Source organism: Chanodichthys erythropterus, chromosome 3 (genome assembly GCF_024489055.1).
Source record: "Chanodichthys erythropterus isolate Z2021 chromosome 3, ASM2448905v1, whole genome shotgun sequence".
NCBI lineage: Eukaryota > Metazoa > Chordata > Actinopteri > Cypriniformes > Xenocyprididae > Chanodichthys > Chanodichthys erythropterus.
The window spans coordinates 28532925-28557199 of record NC_090223.1 but is presented as its reverse complement, the minus strand read 5'-3'; the positions used below and the strand labels follow the sequence as shown (position 1 = coordinate 28557199).

Here is a 24275-nt window from a genome sequence, read left to right as displayed (position 1 = left end):
TGTAAGTCTTGTTCTTGATAATTTATGTGTACTGGACCGTTACGGTTTCATTTAAAACGGCTGTGGGAATTAATGATTGCAGCTGTAATCCTGACATTCAGTTAGTCTCCTCTTGTCCGTCATCTGCCCTTGGTCGTGTGACTACGCCTGTAATGTTAAACTCGGCACACGCTCCGTCCTCTTTCAGAAACTGCTGTGGCTGCCTGACGGAGTGGAGGGGAGAGTGTATGCGTGTTACTCCACAGGGACCGTGCACACCCGCTGCATGGGTTATATTACCTTTCCTAAAATACCACGAGCGCCAGGCGTGCCCAGGGCACGTGGAGGACGTTTTAGTGACAGTGTCAAACTCTGTAACAATGTACATGATATTCATGCTGATGGGTTAATGTGACGCACCATATGATAATCAGCTTGATATGTGATTTATCACAATTCTTTCTCAGGCGGAATCCAAACCTTTGACCTTGGTCTAGCTATTTTGTGGAACGAAGTTAGATTTTTAATGCTCTAGGGTGTCATTTCTGCACCACCAAACAGAATTGCAATAATAATGAGTGTTTCAGTTAAGTATTACACAGCCATGCCCATGTGGGTGGTTAGAATAATAGTTTCAGTTTTGTTTTTTATTTTGTTTTGTCAGGTTTGTGTTTTGATTTGTTTTTTGTTTTGCATTGTTTTGTTTTTTGTTTTTTTGTTTTGTTTTGTTTTTGTTTTTCTAAATTCATTGGGTCTCATTCATGAAACACGAGCAGAACGAATTTATGTGTAAATCGTGTGTAAAGTGGTTATGGCGTAAATTTTCGGATTCATTAAAATATTAGTATTTTCCAAATGTTAGTTGGTACGAAAGAAATCTACACCTGCTCCCAGCCACGCGTAAATAGTGCGTTTAACATCCGAACGTTTTGCTCATTAATAAGGCTGCATTTTAATTCACCTTAATAAGGTATATATTTACACAGCATTTTGAAAAAAATATTATATATAGTAATTACATACGTTTTTTCTTTTTACTTTTATTGTGAGAGCCAGTAATAGCATCTGCAAAAGGAGCACTTTAATCAAATAATTAATTGATTTCAATAGGGCTGGGCAAACTAATGGCCCCTTAATTGTTATGGAAATTGTTTCTTATAAAATAGCCAAAATCCTTCGTTTGGTGGCATAATATGATGCCCATATATAGTTGTCAGTCGGATTTAATGGGCGGGATTTATGATAATTGAGAATGAGCGTGCACGCGCGTCCCATTTACGACTGATTGGAATTCAGTAACACACACACACACATTTCACTATCACCTCTGACGTTTACAAAGTATTTGTGAATCAGGAGAAGAGTTTTCGGGAAGGTCTCTTTACGCACAAATCACTCACATATTTACTCGTATATTTACCAATGTTTCATGAATGAGACCCATTGTGTGTGTGCATTTTTATTTTATTTTTTATTTTTTTTAACTTTTGTCTCTAAAAGAAACATTTTGTTTAAATACACACTTCTAAATCTAGGTGTTTCTCACAGATGTTTTCTCAAGCTACAGAACGATCACTGTTGAGTTAGTCTGGTGCATTTTTGCATTAGAGGTCATTGCAAATCTTGTTCCTTAATGGCTGACAAATTGTAATAAATTATTTGATGAAATGAACGACTGCAGTAGCTTGAACCTCTAGTATGTCTGGACTAACTACCACACTACATGCCCCTCTTTGAATATGATTTGACCTTTGACCTTGACCTGAACCTTAAACCTTTACAATGGGACTTTCAGTGTCTTCACGCACCTGCAATTATCATTACAGGGATAGTTTAGTCAGATTTATGTAACAGCCTGGGCCCTTCTCTCTTTTTTTTCTCTCTCTTTGTCTCAGTCTCTCTCACAAACGGATAAATTAAGGGCTTTCGCACCAGAGGAACCTTTTCACAGTTTCTAGAACTATTTGCTGAAGTACCCGGATTTTGCTGTGTTTGCACCGCAGGAACTAGGAACAATTTTAGTTCTAAGAACTCCTTTTGGGAGAACTAAATTGGCTCCTCCTTCAGAATAGTGTCTAAACCTACGACACACAACAAACACAGCTCCGATCACAGCATGCTGTCGGCCGCTTCAGACTTCCTATTTCCAATGCAAATGCAACCAGGAACTTGGCCCCAGGGAGAAATTGATTCTCGGGGCACTATCCTGGTTGCTAGTTCCTAGAATTAAGTTCCTATAACTACCCGATGCAAAAGCCTCTGTTTACTTAGCTATCTAGGCTATTGTTTTATATACAACTATTTATAATGAATATAAACTAAGCCTAACCTTGTACCTTTTTGCATTTTTAGGGGACAAGAAATGTTTTATTGAGTTTTCTAATTCAGGACATCTCCTGCTTATCCCAGAGTGAGGTTTTGTCATATTTAGCTTACATCTGGGAACGGTTTCCTCACAGAAATATGGCAAAATAAACCTTAAACCAGGCACACAAAGGTTAAAGACACATTTGGGGGACCAGATTTTGCAGAATCTCATAAATATGGGCCATAATTCTGTTTAAATTATCTTCTTTACCTTAACTTTTCCTCCAGTGGTCTAGTATTTCTATTCATGGTGCATAATTGTGGTAAATTGGTATTTTAACTGCTTTTAATATGTTGCTAATTGCCTGCTAATAGTTATTAGTTGTGCTCATTTCTGAAGAGTGACCTCCAGTAAAACAACCCCCAAAGACTACTATGAAAGGGTCTATATTGTGTTTGATGGAAAAGGGCCTTCAGATTGTTTGAGCTTCACCTAGGGGGATATTTTATTATCTTGTTCAGATGTTTTTGATTGACTTTTTGATTAATAATGTACTCCCTAATCCCCAAAATTATTAAATATACTTCAAGGTAGTGCCTAAAACACAGTAGAGCCTGGCAGTAAGTTTTAAAGGCGCTAGTTTTTGATGTTAAATATCTGGCGGCTTTGCACGTCTGGATTTGCTCTGGATGTGGAACTCGGCAGCGATTGCCATGGTGACTCTAAGGTGTGAGTCTGTCGCAGCTGTCTCTACTACCGCTTGTTATTCCCTTTCTTTGAAACATAAGTTTTTCCTTAATGAAGGAATGGTTAGACACCTCATAATATGCGTAGAGTGTGTCTCGCTGCCTAGACTGACCTTTAACCGGGCTAATGAGCCTGTTTTTCATATTGAGAGTAAAACGTTTAATATAAGCTCTGTGGGCTGGCCCGAGCTCCCTCAGTATAATGTTCGTTTTGAGTTAAAGAGGGAACACATGGTGCTCTACTAGAATACTAGTACTTTGAATTTTTACTTAATTAGCACAAAGAGCCGTTCACTTGTGATGTCAGGCCCACAAACCAGTTCAGCGCAAATCCTGCGCTTGCAGCCAAATTCATTGGTTAAGATTAGGTTGTAGGGTTGGGTTAGGGGTTAGTATTTGAAGTAGCATTGTGAAGGTGATCAGCACTGTGATTGACATGACCAATTAAGACTTAAGAATCAAGACTTTAGGGGCTCAGACCAGTGATTTACACTTACTGCATTGGCTTTTTTTTTTTTTTTTTTTTTAAGATTCTACAATCTATGTTCATGAGTGAAATGGGATATTCAATAAGAAAATGTACCCTACTTGGTTTTATTTATTAGAAATTAATTGAATGTTGATTGGTGGTCTATATAAGAGGTGGTTGTAGGCCTTAACTAATATAGCTTGGTTATGTGAGCTGATAAGAAAAGTTGTTTCAGGGGTTGAGCATGTTATTACATTTTGATGAAAAATTAAGATATAAATACATATTTTTTTGTTGAAATAATTTGGATTTTTATGTTGACTTTAAACTCATTTATGTTTCCCTTAAGCAAGTTGGATAAGACCTTTTTAATATGGATATTTTATACAGAAAGTCAGAAGGCATTTTCTGGAGCTTTGATACATAAGTCCATTGCCGTAGGTTTTTCTAGTGGCTTTACGGGTATTTTAAGCTCTTTCATACTTTATTTCATAGTAAATCTTTAAATAACTTGAATACGGTTATTCCGGCTTTGATGCTCGCTAACATGTCTCTTGATGCATGCAACTAATTCTGCATTTTTTTTTTATGCATGTTATTTCGTTATTTTTATCTTCAAATGCAGTGTGGTACTGAACTGTTTCCTTTAATCTGAATCAATGACATGACAATCTTTGTTTTTTTGTCTGTATCTTTTGAAAAAACATAAAAAATGTAATTAATACAGGCCTTGATTTGAATACATTTTAGTTTCAATTTCTGAATTAAAAATTCTACTTTTTTTTTTTAATGTCAGAAATATCTAGGTGATATAACTGTCCAGCATAAAAAAATAAGCAGTGAAGTAGTATAGTTTTTAAATATTAATATTGATTTTATTTATTTATTGCAATTTGCCAAGGATTGCAGATTTCTCTTAAAATTTATTATTCATTTATATATTATATTTTGATATTTTTCATGAAAAGCCTAGGTTAGTTCAGGTCAAATTCATTGCATGCATATAACATTGTTGTTTTTAGAGAAATTGTTCCACTGTTCATACTGTATCTATAGCAACTGTGATGTGGACATTTCGTTTTTGTATTATGTTGCAGCAGTTCATATAAGGGCTGGGAATGAAAACTGAGTTTATCCTCTCATTGTTTATTTATCCGAATAGCTTCTTTAGAGCAGTCTTTAGTTTAGCTTGTTTTTCTAAAACTCAATCGCATGTTTGTCATCTGTCATGCTGTTCTGCTAATAAATAAATCATCATCTATCGTTTATGTATATTGTGTGTGAGTGTGAGTGTACTGTATATGAGGCAATGGAGGTCCATGGTCTCATATACAGCACACTCACACACACATACATAAACATGTACAGGTCTACAGCACAATTTCACTTAGGCAGCCACAGCACAATCAATAGCACAATCTCATCCCTGTTTCACAGACATTGGCTGGTCATTTAAGGGTGTGTTCACACTTGTAGTTCGATTCTCTTGGTTCTTTTGGTTCGGACCAGAAAGAAAATGATACAGTCCTGGTTTGTTTGGCGTCCACACTCTCATTTTTAACACTGAACCTAAAGATGAAAAACAAAAACATCTTTTGCAACAACTTACCAAACATCCAAAACAATGCTGTGCGCTGGGCTAAACACACTCGTTGTATGTGTGCGCATACCATGGTATTTTTTTCCAGCTGAGTACTCGCATGCTTTTGAAATGTGTAAAGGAGTCAAAACAGCGGCGGAATTTCCTCCGTTACACAAAAAATGAAGATCTCCTGCAAGAAAATTGCAGTTCTGACACCACACAAACTGTAATGGGCAACTTGGATACTATGACGCGAAGAACCCAGTATGCTTGAGCATTCTGTCCTTTTATAGGGTCGCATCTTGTGACATCACATCCTGTTTTTGATATGTTTAGGTTAGTGTTGCGTTCATATTTCAGTCAAATTGCACCAAAGTGCATCAGTTCAATTGTTTGGTTTGCACCAGGGTTCGAATGGCAGCGTTCACGTTTATTCAAACGAACCACGCTAATACAGCAACTGCACTAACAGAGCAATCACACTAGAGTTCATTTTAATCAAGTATGAACATGCCACTTTCTGTGTGTGTGTGTGTGTGTGTGTGTGTGTGTGTGTGTGTGTGTGTGTGTGTGTGTGTGTGTGTGTGTGTGTGTGTGTACCTACTTATGTCACTTTTGGGTACATTCACCAGGATACACACCAGTAAACTGGGGACCACCAAAAAAACTTGGGACATTTTGTATGTCCTCATTTGTTTGACCATATAGTGGCATTCAGCATGCTCTAAAATGGTTTCCTGGCTTAAAATCTCATTTGTCCCAAAAATTCACTTTTATGTGATTTGTGTACTTAAAGTGTGTATGCCCCCCCACTAAAGTGTGTATAACACAGCGCCCTCTAGGAGAACTGCACTTCCGGAAAGATACACACTTTTGGGATTCTGACCAATCAGAGCGCAGGAAGATACTACGAGCGCGGGACTGGTGATCTGACCAATCAGAGACCAACACGTCACCAATAAAGATGGCGGAGGCAAAAACTATCATGAATATGAATGAATTGACATATAATCCACATTTAATTTGAGAAATATTCACAATAATTTGTGTTTAAATAAAAATAGACTCATTTGCAGGAGCTCTCATGCTTTATATTGGCATGTATTATTAACTTTTAATCCTCGGAGTTTTGCTCTCGCATCAATGTGTGTGTAAAGATCGCGCTGCCCCGCCCCCGCCTAACGGAGACTATATCCGCGTACTGTAACTACAGTTTATTAATGTACGAACGAGTTTGACGCGGGGATGACAGACATTACGTCATGTGAATATGAAACATACATATTTCCTCCCAAAAGCGGAGGGACAACTGTTTTAATCCGTCAAGTATGATGATTTATACATATGAGTTTATTTAATAAAATACACAAGCAACAAAAAGATTTGAAAACCTTCAAAATCGCTTGCTTTTATGAGTGATTTTATTTGCTTTAAGTGTTTTCTCCTACTTTGCGTTCTGCTGTTCCTCCATTAGTATCAGAGACAAGAGACAAGTACAGTACACAAATAGTAACATAAAAAATAAATAATAAAGATATGTGAAAAAAATATATTATAATATTATATAGATAGGAGCAGTTACAGCAAACATTCTCTTTATATTTTATATATAATATAATAATTTATATTTATATATGATATTTATAATAATTAATATTATATATAATATAATAATTTTATATTTTATATTATATTATATATAACAGTTTCTCTCACTTTGGTGCATTTCTCCAATCACAACTAAAATTCTTACTTGTTCAACATCCACATTATAGTCTCTTGTTCACATCATAAATGAAGATATGTGAAAAAAATATATTATAATATTATATAGATAGGAGCAGTTAACAGTTAACTAAAATTCTTACTTGTTCAACATCCACATTATAGTCTCTTGTTCACATAATAAATAAAGATATGTGAAAAAAATATAATATTATATAGATAGGAGCAGTTACAGCAAACATTCTCTTTATATTTTATATATAATATAATAATTTATATTTATATTTGATATTTATAATAATTAATATTATATATAATATCATAATTTTATATTTTATATTATATTATATATAACAGTTTCTCGCACTTTGGTGCATTTCTCCAATCACAACTAAAATTCTTACTTGTTCAACATCCACATTATAGTCTCTTGTTCACATCATAAATGCAGTTTCTCATTCTCCTGAACAAATTGTAAATGCTTTGGTACATTCATGCATTTGATGTACAAGTGTCAGATGTTTCCTACATTATCACTTGCTTATGTCATGTTCATCAAAATATACTAGGTGTCGAATAGTTTTTATTTTCATAAGCCATTAAATGCAAAATGGTTGAACTAGTCATAAACTGTCAAGCATATTTTCTATACATTTCTTTTAGACTTTTTTGTCCTGAATTATTAAATTTCAGGGATGAATTTTGAATTTCAATAATGAAGGGGAATGTAATTCAAGCAATGTTCAACAGTTCTCTAAAATATCTCAGATGCCATCTCATTTGGGAGGCACAGACAGAGCACAACACAATGTTACACACTCTGAACATGAATGAACAACAAGGACACAAACAGAGTCAACAGACAGAAGAAGGAGTAAGGATGTGTGGTGGAAGGGTACGGAGAGGAGAACAGAGGAAGAGGAAGAAGAGGCCAAGACTGAGATGTTTCTGATGGAAATAAGAGCCACTGTTGTAGATCATGCTCTCAGTCATGACCTTAAGGCCGAGACGGGTCAAAATAGCCGAATGATGGGAGATGTGTTTGTAGACAGAACAGGTGTGAAATCAGATAATGTTCACTATGTACTGTTCACTACATAAACTGTAGACTGATGTAATGCTATGTTACTGCAGTCTACTTGCATTTACATTATACAGTAAATATTACGGTGGCTGAGAGAGATCACCGCGCACAACTGAAGAAAACACATGCAAACAGAAAAAATGAACAAAACATCTTGATCAGTTTGACAACACACTTGCTGCAAATATTCACCCAAATACAGAAACTTGCTGCAGACAACACACATACAATGATGATGAAAACTTTCAGGTAATCGACAACACCACTGACAAGTGCTCATTGAACAAGCATGTTCCAGCCAGGTTCGTCACTTGTTTGGGGTACCCTTGAAACATTTCTTTGTTATCAGTTCTCCTCTGTCCAACAGTGAACAGAGCATAATTCAGGCAGCTATCATAAGTCCGATTGGGATGATCGCAACAGTCAAAGTACTTATTCCAGTTCCAACCAGTTGAGGATCATATTCATCTAGACCACCAGAAAGTATATCTGAATCCTGTCTCATCCAGTCTAGAGTGACGTGTTCATACTGTTGAAATGTACGCCATACAGATAAAGTGCAGTCTTGTGTATTTTCAATCACTGACATCAAAATCGTATCCATATTACTTCTGAAAATACTGTCAGAGTGTCTTTGTGAACAATGATACAAGGACTTGTCATTTTGATGACACTGATATAAGGATTATGAGCTGGTTACAGGCTATTGCATGTAATCCATTGTGTGCTGTTATTTGTATGAACTGTTTTAAGAAATGCACATACTGGTTTACATCTTAAGGATGCATATGAATGAGAATATATAATAGGAGAGCAGTTACAGCAAACATTGTTTTATATTTAGAGAGAGAGAGAGAGCAGTTACAGTGTTTAGTATAAAAAGTGTTTAAAAGAATCATGACTCAAGCTGGGACGTTTACATGTTTGTTTACAGATTTATTTTGTTCATACTTTGATTTTAAAAGGCACTGGATGTGAAACCCCTGCTCCCCTAACACTAACCCTAACCCTAACCCTAGCCCTAGCTGAGAGCTGCAGACAGTGACACTGAGTGACTCGCCGCCCTTCCCCCACCGGCTTCTGATCGCGCGCGCGCCTCCCGCCCATCCCCCACAGCAGCAGCGCAGCAGCTTGAGTGCAGAGTGAGATGAGCTCTGAGGAGAGATCACGAGTGCTGCTCAAATGATGGAATAATCTGTCGTGGATATGCGTTTTTAAAGCACTTTTACAAGATCTAGCAGCTTTTCCTTCCTTTATATTTAATATAAAATACCATAAATTAAAAAAAAAAATTGAAAGAAAATGCTGTTAATAAAGTGCACGTTAAAGTTTATTTTAGAGCCTCGAAATAATCCACACATCTCCCTGATTTTAACTCAAACATTTGATTAAACAGAATTAGTAAAAATTAAGATATGTGTTCCAAAGAGATCGTTTAAAAGTGATCATGTGCTCTGTCCATTAGAAAGACGTACGCCTCCGTTTTTATTTTATTTTTTATTTTTTTATTTAAGTTTGAAGAACCAGTACTGTGAATAAATCAAACAAAGATCTAGGTGTTTGCCAAAATATTTATTAGGTCAAATAAATGTAGTCACAATTTCAACGTGAAATCCAAATACGTAACTACGTCATGCACGCACGTCAGCTGTGGATGTGTTTTCCCGGGAAATGCAATCACATGGCATTGCTTGACGCGAAAAGACGACAACCCCCATCAATGGACGCTGGAGAGGTGAGATCAAGTGTTGTCCCGAAAATGCATGATAACTAAAATACACTGTGAAATATGAAAGTTAGTAAGATGTATGTTTACTTTAGTGGTTAAATTATTTTCTGTTAATGTTTTATTTCTCGATTGTATTTGAGTTTGATTCTCATTTGATTTTTTTTTGCAATAAGGAAAAAAACAGTTTATTGCTTATTTGTAGGCATTGATCAGCAAATATAATTTTGTTATATTTCATATAATATCTCTTTAGATTCTACAATTTAATCAGTGGTAGCCTGTTTTTCTCATTGTAATTTGAAATAATTAATTTTCATTTTTTATTATTTGATGTCATTTTTAATTTTATGTAATACATTATTTACACTTTTTTTTTTTTAGTGGAACACAAAAGTATCCATGTTTTTTTATTTATCTTCACAGAGCTTTTTTGCACAATGACAGTACATAGACACTTTATAGTATTTTTTATTCTGTGTGTCAAGCTCCAAAGCAGACAAAATAGTCCATATGAATCTATCAGGTTACTGACTGAAAATCTGTAGCTTTTAAATTAATATGAATATGGATTGACATCAATCATCTGGTCACAATGGTTTTTGGCATCAATGATATTGCTGTTTTTTATTATCTAAATGCCTGTTTCAGACTGGTCACATGTGCTGTCATTGCATAGAGCTCTGTATTACATTTAAAAATAAACTTTAGTGTTCCACAGAAAAACACAACACAGGTTTGTACAATTTTAGTACAGGATTAGTACAATAATTATGTACATTTTTGGGTGAACAATTCCAGTAAGATCAAAAAGATTTTTAAAATGCTTATTTAATCCATTCACCTTATATTTCTTTTTATTTCTTTTTTTCCAGAAATAATGCTGAAAAGCAAAAGGCGTAAAACACCTCTGCAGGATGCAGAGGATCACATGACCCGTAGAGCTGATAAGCCTGGGCTTCAAGAGCAGTTCATCAGCAAATATAAAGGCAAGTATTTATGACTAACCAGATACACGAATGGTTTGGTCTTGATGTCATTAATGCAGAATAACCTGCTTTACAAATAAAGTCTTGTAGTTTAAAGGGTTAGTTCACTCAAAATTGAAGTTTCTGTCATTAATTACTCACCCTCATGTTGTTCCACACCTGTAAGACCTTCATTCATCTTCAGAACACAAATTAAGATATTTTTGATAAAATCTGATGGCTCGGTGAGACCTCTAAAGCTACTAAAGACATATTTAAAACAGTCATGTGACTACAGTGGTTCAACCTTAATGTTATGAAGTGATGAGAATATTTTTTTGTGCACAGAAAAACAAAATAACCACTTTATTCAATAATATCTAGTGATGGGTGATTTTGGGCACACAAAAAGTATTGAACTGCTGTAGTCACATGATCTGTTTTAAATATGTCTTTAGTAACTTTCTGAACACTGAAAAAGGAAATGATTTTGCTCTCAATGCAGGCCTCACTGAGCCATTGAATTTGATCAAAAATATCTTAATTTGTGTTCTGAAAAGATGAATGAAGGTCTTACGGGTGTGAAACGACATGAGGGAGAGTAATTAATGACAGAAATTCATTTTTGGGTGAACTGAACTTTTAGGTGGTTATTGGTTTGTATGTAAACCAGGACAATGGATCATTTTTATAATAGGGTTAGTTCAAATAATGTCATTTATTACTCACCCTCATGCCGTTCCATACCCGTTAGACCTTCAATAAGGTGATTATTTTTTTTGCAGCTATCAGTATATCGTTGTGCATGATCATGTACATGATCAATGTTTTTTTTAATTTTTTTTTTTTATTATTGGGTTTTGGTTAAATTCCTGAAGTAAGGGCTGCTTTTTCACTTTTTTTTTATAAGACACAATATACATCAGTAATACCCTCTTGTGATTTAAAAAAAAAAAAAAAAAAGCTTTTACTTTAAAGGCAGTTGCTAACAAGTGTCTAAATGGGAGACAGAGGTTTGTCTGGGACATTAAAAATCGTCACCTGAACAGATAAAGTCATCTACTCACTAGTCACTTTCACAGCCTCGTTGTGTTTAGAGGTAGATTTAGGGATGTACACTGTACACAACCATTCAAACATACATTATAAGAATGCAAAACATTATACTTATTACACAGGGAGATGGATTTTTAAAGTTTTACAGTTCCTGGAGGCACATTTATCAACAACAACAAAAAAACTCTTTATCTAAAGCCAAAAACCATCCATAAACATCCATACACCACAAAGACAAACTATCCAGAAGCGATGCATGTTAAACACAGAATTTTCTTTTAAAAATAATATAACAAAAACATGTTCTAGATGATTTCTTGAAGCTTAATCATGAGGACGATGAAGTTTTGCAACTGTGGTGTATTAATAGGCAAACTTAAGCTTAGTTTCTGCAGCAAAACAAAAAGCCAGTTAAAACAACATATAGGGTTTTAGTTGAGGGAACCAGGGGTGTGTGAACTACCGGATCACCTGCAAAAATACGTCATCGCTGCAGCACTCTATTCTAAACTATATAAAGCCAAGATAATATTGCTTATGTATGAAAGAGTATAAAAATTTTAACTATATAATTTTAAGACTTTAAAGTATAATGTAATGTATAAAAAGCACAGCATACTTAGAAATTTGCCTGGCTATTGACTATTTTCATTCAGTAATTTCCCTTTTACATATAATGTACATCATATGGCAGAGAACTTTAAGTAATGATCAAAATGATAGTTGACTTTTAATAAACTGCTGAATCTAATGCATTTCTCCTCTTCAGGGCGTGGAGTTTTCACCACTAGAGCTTTTTTCAGAGGTGATTTTGCTCTTGAATACAGAGGTGAACTTCTGAGTTCAGAAGAGAGTCTTGACCGAGCTGAACACTACACTGAGGCCGAGAACGCGTTCCTGTTTGAGTTTCAGTGGTGTGGCAGAAATTGGTGGTGAGTACAGACCTGTTGGATTGATGTAGTAGAGGCACTATATTGTATCGCAAACCTGCAAGATTTAATTCTAGCGGGTTTGCTGTCTCGTGTTTTTTAATTGACTTGTTTTAAATGACCATCACATGCAACTTGAAAAAAGAAATGCCTCTATCGTGGTCAGTAGACGAGGTGGCAGCACAACTGTAATGATCAGACTATAATCCCAATCACTTTGAAGCGGTACTAACTGCAGTGGAAGAACAAACCGAGCCAAGTTGAGTCGTACCGCACAGTGAGAAAGTGCCATAAAAGAGCAATGGCACCAGGGTTCGTTTTAATCTAAACAAACATACCAAGTGTGAACACACCCTTAATACTTAAAATCAACCATGAACTGACTTGAAGGGTGCTGAGTGCAGTTTCTTTGAGTCATCAATATTCGTTTTTAACCGTATTCCCAAAAGAGAACAAAATGGTGAATGTTAGATGCATTTGTCTGCTGAGAGGATGTTGCCATACACTGTCCGATAGATCCGTGGTTCTCAGACCCTCCTCTCTGCAGATTCTGTTTGTCTCCTTAACCTGACACACTCGGTTGAGTTCATAGAGCTGTGTCCTGATGATCAGCTGATGGTCTGAATCGGGTAGATTAAAAACGAGACATACAACTTATGCAGAGCGGTGGGTTTCCACTTAAAAATAACTCTACTTGTCTAGCATATATAAGATTACAAGTATTGAGTAATAATTTTATGTCTTTATAGCATAGATGCATCTAAAGAAGACGGTTCCTTGGGAAGACTTGTAAATGACGAACACAGAAATCCTACTTGCAAAATGAGAACCCTTGAAGTGAGCAGGAAACCTCACCTGTGTCTCTTTGCTGTGCGAGACATTCTACCAGGGGAAGAAATCACTTTCAATCACGGATACTCAGATTGGCCATGGCGAGTCAAGGTACTATCAAGAAAATGATAGAAAGATTGATCAGTAATTCAGGATAATCTTTTACTATCTGATTAGTTACCATGTGATTGTGGTCTCATATTTCTCAAGCCTTTGAATCAAGCATCAACTGAATCCTCTGATAAAAAGCCATCCATCAGTTTGGGTCCGCAGAGATCGGTAAGTCCACTTTAAAACATCTGTATCATTATTCTATATTATTGACTCTTTTGTGAGTAGTGTGTCTGGGTGTTAACAGAAGGAAAGGAGTGATAGATAAAGTTACTGTAGGACAGCTAGAGTAATTACTAGTTTTTCTGTTCTATACAAACATTTCTGATTTTTATATTCACTGGTTCCTTTTCTGGCATCTAGCCCCATTGTGCTGCTCCTGTTTCTTCACCTGGATTGGACGAGGTGAACAGCAGTGGTCCACATAAGCAGTCAGGCAAAGCAAGAACATCAAGAAAAACGGTAACTATCTCATAATGCAACAACTATTAGATGATTTCTGGGAAAAACTGTTGATATTTGAAATCGACACCCAAACAACCACACCCCTCCCTTCATTGCTCCGCCCCCAAAATACTGAACACCCTATTCAACACAGGCAACTACTAACAGCTGATGCACAGGTGTTCAACTAGAAAAGATCTTTATCGCTGGCAGACCATGGGATGCATTAGAAGGTTTGTTTTTAGTTGATTGTAGGTGCGTGTCCACTTCATCCAGCACACTTTGTGTAAACGCTCCAAATGGTACAAAATAATATTCTGTCAGAATTGTAAAAAGTTAAATTGGTTCCTTCCCGGTCTGGAAGGAACCACTGCGGAAAAGCACAGTATCTGTGTGACTCGTCATAGACATAAACAGAGAGAAGTAGCTCCAGCTACAGTGTTCTTTAGACACATGCAGTTCTGTTTATTAACCGCTCAAGCACCAAAAGTTATGGAATGTAAATGTAGCGCCTTACTACCCACCTCTGCTAGTTACCTAGTTATTGTCACAATTTTATTTTCAATATTGTTAATGTACATTTTATGTTTGTTTAAAAGGTTAGTTCAAATAATGTCATTAATTACTCACCCTCATGCCGTTCCACACCTGTAAGACCTTCATTCATCTTCAGAACACAAATTAAGATATTTTTAATTAAATCTGATGGCTCAGTGAGGCCTCTATTCAAAGCAATGACATTTCCTCTCTCAAGAACCATAAAAGGTACTAAAAACAAATTTAAATCAGTTCATGTGAGTACAGTGATTCAACCCTAATATTATAAAGTGACGAGAATATTTTTGTGCACCAAAAAAACAAAATAACGACTTTTCAACAATATAGTGATGGGCCGATTTCAAAACACTGCTTTGGAGCTTTATGAATGGGTTGTTTGCACATGACGTCACAGCAGCAGCGCGAATGAGTCTGGAGGGCAGGGAGTGATGTTTCTATATAGGAATCCTATCAAAAACTCAAAAGGTTTTGCATTGTTTATAGTTGCTCAAATCGTTAAAATCGAGAACCCAGAAGGTGTTTATATCGTTTACATAACTTATACCGTTTTTTATAACTTTTCATTTTTTAACGTTAAAAGTTGTCGCCTTTTTATAGCGTTTTGCATCTGCTGATACTGAAATTAATATGGATACTTACCTTTTGTTTTTGACTCGGTTAAATATTAACATTCTACATGCTATCGTTTGCAGGGAGGAGAAGATATTTTATCCTATTTAATTATAATTGGGTGTTTTCCCTTCAGTTTTGTAGAATTGTTTACAATGTTGATCTGGTTACCACGAGAATAGTGTCACGCGCTGCTGCTTTCAGCCGTCGTATGGTAGAAAATGTCCAAATAAAATAAATATTTAACAAGCTGACAGAAGATGATGCATTTCTTTGTTGGAAGCGTGTAAATGTAACTAGTTTTAATGTTATTTTTGTAAATATTCACTTTCCCCATAAGGAGAATCGGAGGGTCACGATCAGGGGACGGACACCGACACGCTGTATTTTTGTATTTATTTCAACAAATGACCAAAATCAAACCCATAGAAGCTTGTGAACAGTTTTGAAGTGGCTGTGTGCAAGTTACAATCATTCACAAGCGAGTGATCATACTCGCAAACATAATGTTAATTAATTATTGCACAAAAACCAAATACAAAACTCAAAAGTATGTTTGTTTTTTTTGTTTTTTTTTAAGTGAAAGGCAGTGGGTTTATTTAGTGACATTATTACATTTGCTAAAAGTCGTCTTTCCTCACCTTCTCAACCAAGGCGAAAATTGTATTACCGTCCATTTTTTTTTTCCCCGAACGATACTGTGAGTTCCTATTACAATTCTCGATTCAGCATAAATGACCAACAATGGCGACATTTTCACAATCAAAAATTAAAATACTGCACTTGACTTCACTAGCAGAAAGGCAGCGCGATATAAACAAACCAGACTAGAACTGAACGGCGTGACGGCAGCTTCACATTCTCTATATCTGCCTCCGCGATGGCAATCAAGTCTTTCAATTCAGTGGAAAAGTCTCTCCTCTTCATAACACAAGGATCGCCAACATATGTTGTGATTTTCTGTTTAAACCTTTCTAAACCAGCACAGAAAGGACTTTTCTCCATCTTTTCCATTCTAATTTTCACTGCTTGCCCTCCACCGGAATTTTGCGCTTCACCAGAACCACGTGATTGCAAACAACCTATTGAATCAGTGACTCGGAGCGCCAAAGTCATATGATTTCAACAGTTTAGCCGTTTGATAGGAGAGCCGAGTCACTGATTTGATTTGTGAAGCTCCGAAGCAGTGTTTTGAAATCGGCCCATCACTATATTGCCGAAGTCGTTATTTTGTTTGTTTGGCGCACAAAAAGTATTCTCGTTGCTTTATAATATTAAAGTAGAACTACTGAACTCACATGAACTGATATAAATATGTTTTTTAGTACATTAATGGATCTTGAAAGAGGAAATGTTATTGCTTTGAATAGAGGCCTCACTGAGCCATCGGATTTAATCTAAAATATCTTAATTTGTGTTCTGAAGATGAACAAAGGTCTTACGGGTGTGGAACGACATGAGGGTGAGTAATTATTGACAATATTTTCATTTTTGGGTGAACTAACCCTTTATGCTAAATACTTCTTTATATATCCACAGAAGCGGTTTCAATCAAGACTGGCAAAATTAAGAAAACATCATGAAGATTGCTATGAACGTTTTAACAGGGCAGAAATTGAAAATGAATGCAATACGATTGCTAAACAGCTATCACAAAAGATTGTTTGGTGAGTAATATGTCAACATCATCACAATACTCTGTGATCAACACCTCAGTCCATTAACAGCTAATTATTTTAATATTAATTAATAGTTTCCTTAGTTCTTTTGCTTGTAGACCTTGTTTTTATTCAAATTATATTTTCAAACTGTTACAGTCATCCTTAGTCACGTCCACAACTGATGCATCCTCTTCATCACCACCCTGTGCTGTGTCCACCTCTGTGATGACCTCATCACCGTCACCGTATTACCGGTTACCAGAGGGGACACTGCAGTTAACAAAAATGAGTAAAGTCCTAATGGCCATGGAGAAAGGAACACTGTCTGACTTCAAAGGAAAGAAACTTGACAACATTGAAATTGACCCAAATGGTATGAGTATACTTGAATGGTCTGTGTGTGTCTGTGCTGTATATATTTGCAAAAACTGTACATTATCATATGTTACAGATGCTAAGTATAATCAATAAACTGTTGATTTTTTTTATCAATTGTTTAGAGCAACTTGAGGCTCAAGGTGATTCCATGTCAAGTGATGAGGAGGATTACAGTGACGTATCTCAGACAACAGCACCAGCAGAGACTGATCCACCTGTTCAATCTGATCAATCTGTTTCACAAGAGGATCAAGGTAAGAAAAATCTCTAAACTACACACACAATAATCATCAAATAACCATAAATTAGCTCCAAGCAGCAATAGCCATCCAAAAGCTTTTCAAAATTCAGAAAAATCTACACATTAGGACATATGTATGATTTGGTCATACTCACTGATTTAGTTGTTATGAGAATTACATTTTTAATTATTCCATAGGTTCTTCAAATGCTCCAAAAAAAGAAATGGGAGGACAATGAGGTAAAAGCAGTAGAGAGACACATGATGGAGTTCATCAAGACATGCAAATTTCCTGGTAAGCAAGACTGTGAAAGATGCATTCACGCAGAGCCAGAAGCTTTGAAGCAGCGAACATGGACTGGTGTGAAAAATTATGTGCGGAACAGGATCACGACTCTTAAAAGAAAGGGTGGTTTGTGAGGAGGCACAAACACAAAAACACTTCAGTGCCTTTTATAACTTCTTTACTGTAAAAAAAAAAAAAAAAAAAAAAAATATATATATATATATATATATATATATATATATATATATATATATATATATATATATATATATATATATATAAAAAAAAATAATAATACTGTAAAAATATAATATGATGTGGAAAGTGTTAAAAGTATTATTTGTGTGAAGAGAGTGGCTCAACTAGTGACCAGCTCATTGAAAATGCTGTACATTAAAGTTGTTAGCAGAAGACTGTACTGCGATGTTGCATAAACTAATCAAAAATACTTTTCTTTAATCTGTACCATTTATCCCAAGGGTTGTGGAAAAGAGGGAGGAGCGAATGTAAAGGGGATGAAAAGAGGGAGGAGTGAATGTAAAGGTTGTGAAAAGAGAGGGAGGAGCGAATGTAAAGGGGATGAAAAGAGGGAGTGAATGTAAAGGTTGTGGAAAAGAGGGAGGAGCGAATGTAAAGGGGATGAAAAGAGGGAGGAGCGAATGTAAAGGGGATGAAAAGAGCGAGTGAATGTAAAGGGAAGGAGGAGGGTGAAGGTAAAGGAGGAAGTTAGAGAGAATTTAAAGACTGATGAATGGAGGAAGTACGGAAGCCTCCAAGTTAGTGCCAGTTTTGCATTTGCATCGTTGTCCTTTGTAAATTGTTTTTTTTTCTAATCTTTTTGAATTTCTGTTATTCTCCACAATGTGTTGATATTGTTAATATTAAAGACTCATTTAATCAGTTTGTCTCACTAGAGTCCCCAAAGAGTCATTTTATCGGAGTGTGTGTATCACTAGAGTCCCCAAAGAGTCATTTTATCGGACTGTGTGTATCACTAGAGTCCCCAAAGAGTCATTTTATGGGATTGTGTGTATCACTAGAGTCCCCAAAGAGTCATTTTATGGGATTGTGTGTATCACTAGAGTCCCCAAAGAGTCATTTTATCGGATTGTGTGTATCACTAGAGTCCCCAAAGAGTCATTTTATCGGAGTGTGTGTATCACTAGAGTCCCCAAAGAGTCATTTTATCGGATTGTGTGTATCACTAGAGTCCCCAAAGAGTCATTTTATCGGAGTGTGTGTATCACTAGAGTCCCCAAAGAGTCATTTTATCGGAGTGTGTGTATCACTAGAGTCCCCAAAGAGTCATTTTATGGGATTGTGTGTATCACTAGAGTCCCCAAAGAGTCATTTTATGGGATTGTGTGTATCACTAGAGTCCCCAAAGAGTCATTTTATCGGATTGTGTGTATCACTAGAGTCCCCAAAGAGTCATTTTATCGGAGTGTGTGTATCACTAGAGTCCCCAAAGAGTCATTTTATCGGATTGTGTGTATCACTAGAGTCCCCAAAGAGTCATTTTATCGGAGTGTGTGTATCACTAGAGTCCCCAAAGAGTCATTTTATCGTAGTGTGTGTATGACTAGAGTCCCCAAAGAGTCATTTTATCGGAGTGTGTGTATGACTAGAGTCATAACCTTTTATTTGTATCGGAGTGTGATTATCACTAGAGTCCCCAAAGCGTCATTTTATCGGAGTGTGTGTATGACTAGAGTCCCCAAAGAGTCATTTTATCGTAGTGTGTGTATGACTAGAGTCCTCAAAGAGTCATTTTATCGGAGTGTGTGTATCACTAGAGTCCCCAAAGAGTCATTTTATCGGAGTGTGTGTATGACTAGAGTCCCCAAAGAGTCATTTTATCGTAGTGTGTGTATGACTAGAGTCCCCAAAGAGTCATTTTATCGGAGTGTGTGTATCACTATTTTTATTCATATAGTTTTTTGACTATTATTACATTTTGCAGAAAACATCCCTAATGTCTTAAGGCCCCAGTGAGTAGCCAGAGATGACTCTGGTGAGGAAAACATCTTAAGATGTTTTTGGGGTAATGATTATTTGCAGTCAATGCTAAATTAGCTAGAGGGATGCAGGCAGTGGTCAGGGAAGTGTTCTCTGCCTTGAAGTCAAGACAACTTTATTTCTAAAGTGTGTTATACTATACAGTTAACTTCAAAACACCTTAAAATAACTGTTGCAAATTGTAACAATTGACATGACTTATATTTGAGTTGTAAAACAGTTCTGCAGAAGACAATAATGTCATTATTCAGCTTAATTCAGTTCATCTTTTGTTCTCTGATAGTCAATACAGTCGAATCAATAATATTTCTGAATGTTAATTGTCATTTCCCAACTGAGCAATCCAAAGGCACTCGATCTCAAGCTGCAAATCAAATGAAAATGTATGCTACCCATTTTCAGTGCTCTTGAAGAAGTTAAAAAGCCCAGTTTAGTCTCTCACACTAGTTTCTCTGCTCTAGCTTGATTCCAGTACCCAGTATTGAAACTTTGAATTGTAATATTACACTTCTGTGTCTTCTTAGGATAAATAACTTACAAAATTACAAGTTACAACAAAGTCCTGAAAGTGTACCTTAACCAGAGTCTGTGTATCTCCACAGTCCTCAAAGGATGACTAGATCAGAGTTTGTGTATGTCCCCAAATTGGACATATAAAATACTGTCCCCAATGTGAAGGTAAAGTGTCAGGTCTTTAAGGAAGTGTTTTATTGATAAAATCAAGTGATATCTGTAATAAGGGCTTCTCCAGAAGCGCAGTGATGTCTTTCTTTAGTCTCTCTAGACCATTCAGAAAGGGTAGTCCCTAAAGGTAGGGTATCCAGTCATACGTCCTCACATTGTAGTTATGTAGGTATGTGTGTGTGTGTGTGTGTGTGTGTGTGTGTGTGTGTGTGTGTGTGTGTGTGTGTGCTTTTGTTTATATTACATTGTGGGGACCAAATGTCCCCATGATGTAATATAAACCTGAGTTCACCTACATCGTGGGGACCAGCCAGCGGTCCCCACAATGTAAATGGGTTTATAAATCATATAGAATGAGTTTTTGTGAAAAAGTAAAAGTTTGCACAGTTTCCTGTGAGGGTTAGGTTTAGGGGTAGGGGCAGGGTAGGGGGATAGAATGTACAGTTTGTTCAGTGTAAAATGCATTGAAGTCTATGGAAAGTCCCCACAATTCACAAAAACAAACATGTGTGTGTGTGTGTGTGTGTGTGTGTGTGTGTGTGTGTGTGTGTGTGTGTGTGTGTGTGTGTGTGTGTGTAAAAGTCAGCCAGCACCACAGGGGATTTGTTGACTAGTCTGATTGATTGACAGTTCATGCCACCAAGAGGCCTCATGGGAGTGGACGGCCACAGGGGGAATTTGTTTAACCCTGGGATTACACACGTCCAGGCCATAACGGACCTCATATATATTCATTAAGCCGACACCTCTGTCACTTTGACATGGATTTGTGTTATTGCATGTGTCTCTGAGAAATGTTTCAATCATAATGGGCCGCTCTCTCTGTGCAGTAAATAGATGCACAACACAAAACGATCATTTGAACAGCATTTCTACACTACAAGGGTGAGTGTGATGAATACAAATGGTGGTTGACAACACACACACACACACACACACACATCTATATAGATATATATAGATAGATATCTATGTATGCTGTTCAAATGATATATATAATATTACACACACTGTCTGGAGCCTGTTTTCTCTGTTCATTCATGAATATAATGAAAATAAATATTAATTTTAAGTCTAAAATATGTATGTGTAATTACATTATATTGTATCCATGCATAATACATGGGTTAGGAACGGTGTAAATGCCTGTTTTCGTTCAGCCAGAAAATGACACATTTCAGAAAATTACACTTTTTCTGTCTTCCAGGGTTATTAGCTCTGATAAAGTGTCAGTTTGATTGCTCTGATGATGCTGGATGCTTTGGCTGAACTGCATGAATTGAATCATAATATAGTGTGACGTTAAATAATATGGTATTTCACATGTGTCATCGTAGGACAAATCCTTCATGGCATGCTGTATAGATTTTATATAAGATAAATTACTACCCAGAAAACAACATTTTCATTGGCTTACTAATTTTTTTAGTCGGTTGTCAGATTTAATTAACACAGCACAACTTTTCTGTATTCTTCCATCTCTGAGCAATTTTAAAGTACAGTTTTACATCTCTGAGCATAGAAAGTAATTCAATAGTTTTTTCTGCATGAGACAGATATTAAAAAGAAACAAATAATGTAATCTTCAGAGAAATATGGATTATACTGATTTAATTATACAGGACAGAAAATAATGCCAAAAAGTGTAAATTTATACTTTTGTGTTTTGTGAAAAAAAAAAATTCAATATGCTTAATTACGGGCCTGATTTCAATATTACTATTTTATGTCAATATATTATTTCATTAGTTTGCTTTTATTACATTTGTATATTTTCAAATAAAAATATACAGTATATATTAGAATACAGAATATTTCTTCCTTAGTATCTGTATATTTATATTATTATTATTTTTTATTTTTTTTGTATCTTTTTATACATGCTGATGTATTTCTTTCAGCGATTAATGGGTCGTCATGGTTTCCATCTGTTTTTTCCCCCTGCTTTTGTTGTGATTCAGCTCTTTGGGGTTTCAGGCTCAGTTTCAGACACTTGAGATGTCTTATTGTGGCCACCTAATACCTGACCTGGGGTCAGGTAGTAACTTGGAGCCAGATGCCACTTACAAATCAGCACTGAACCCCCTCACCCCCCAGCCCCTTTCCGAAAACCTGCTGTGTTAAAGGAAGAGGACAAGTGGTGGCTCGCCCTGTCGCCCTGGAAACACTAATCATGTCTTCAGCTTGATTGTGACTTGTGTCTCGGGAGCATCGATCTGGCATTCTGATTGGAGAATTACTTGTGGTCTGGTGATCTGGTGTACGGTCTGGTATGTGTTTTTTATGTGTGTGTGTCTAATTCAGTACAGCAGTATTTCCATATTCTCTTCAACTGCTGCAATGGTGGACTGGTCATATGTCAGAACTGGCATTTAGTTGTATTTTGGCCGATCTCTATTCCAGACTTACAAACTGCAATGCAATTATTTCCCAAAATGTCATTTGTGTGGAAAATTACAAAATCTGTAAACAGGACGTTAGCACAGGACAGGGATGGGACATGCTGAAGGCGGACACAAAGAGGAGAGGCAGCAGAGCAAATACTGAACCAGGCACAGCAAGCTCACTGTTTGCGATGTTCGAAATATAGGAAGAAAAATATAAATATTCCCAATTTCCCATTCATTTTCATTATACGAAAAACAAAAAAGGGCACTTGACGTCTTTTATAAAACATTAAAAAAAAAACTATGCAGCTTACGAGTCTTTACCAAATTTAGTAATTAAATAAATTATGGTACAATTTATATACTGCATGTGATTCCAACTGTTGAATTTAAACATATGAGTTGTTTGAGAATTTAGACCAACTTGCTCATTTGATGTCATTTGCAATGATTTTGGAGACTCTGCTATTCTTTTAAGATTTTTAGAACTATATCTTTATTGTTATCATTACAGTTATCGTCCTTGGTGTGATCAGCCTTTTCTGGATCTCTCTTTAGCAGGATTGAGTAGTGTTACTCTGTTATTCCAGTATTATTTATATATTATATATTAAAGTGTTTATTAATATATGGAATTAGCTTTTATTTTTTATATTTGGAGGTTTAATTTAAATTTTTATTTATTTATTTATTGTAATTCATCTAAAACTTATTTCAAATAGTTGCTAAGGTAACATTTCTAAATGTTAAGTTTTTCATCTAATTTTATTTTAGTTACTGTAAACAAGTTTTAATAGTTTTTTTTTTTTTTTTGGTTTAGTCAACAATAAATTCCAGAAAATTTGGCTTTTAAACAATTAAAGGGTCAGTTCCCAAAAGGCAATTCTGTCATTAATTACTCACCGTCATGTCATTCCAAACCTGTAAGACCTTCGTTCATCTTCAGAACACAAATTAAGATATTTTTGATGAACTCCAGTAGTTTTTTTTTTTTTTAATACCGAGTCGACGTTCTGACGTAGAACCCAGAAGCGTTGCACTGTCTATACAATGTAAACAGCGTAGGAGAATGACATGGAAGAGAAGAAATTGATGAATAAAGTCATTTTTTTTTGTTTTTGCACACAAAAAAGTAAAATACCTCATAGATTTTTTTTTATATTTTTTTTTTTTTAGCTGCCTATTTTGGGGCATCATTAAATGTGAGCCGATTTAGCACGCGGGCCCTTTAAATCTCGCACTCCCTGCCCCCCGAGCTCTCGACTATAATACAGTGTATAAACAAAGTTCACACAGCTAATATAACCCTCAAAATGGATCTTTACAAAATGTTCATAATGCATACTGCATGCATGCGTCAGATTATGTGAGTATTGTATTTATTTGGATGTTTACATTTAATTCTGAATGAGTTTGATGGTGCTCCGTGGCTAAAGCTAACATTACACACTGTTGGAGAGATTTATAAAGAATGAAGTTGTTTATGAATTATAC

At 35.9% G+C, this 24275-nt stretch overlaps 2 protein-coding genes across 4 annotated transcripts in view; both read left to right on the top strand.

The window, feature by feature from the left end:
- tanc2a (tetratricopeptide repeat, ankyrin repeat and coiled-coil containing 2a) overlaps window positions 1-24275 on the top strand; it is a 180363-nt gene that overhangs the window by 45588 nt on the left and 110500 nt on the right. The window lies entirely within an intron of this gene.
- On the top strand, window positions 10262-16796 carry LOC137004305 (histone-lysine N-methyltransferase set-1-like). Its single transcript, XM_067364523.1, has 6 exons — window positions 10262-10608; window positions 12413-12575; window positions 13322-13514; window positions 13614-13682; window positions 13878-13976; window positions 16665-16796. Exons 1-6 carry the CDS (start codon window positions 10500-10502, stop codon window positions 16794-16796), a joined length of 765 nt encoding a protein of 254 aa, XP_067220624.1. The 5' UTR covers window positions 10262-10499.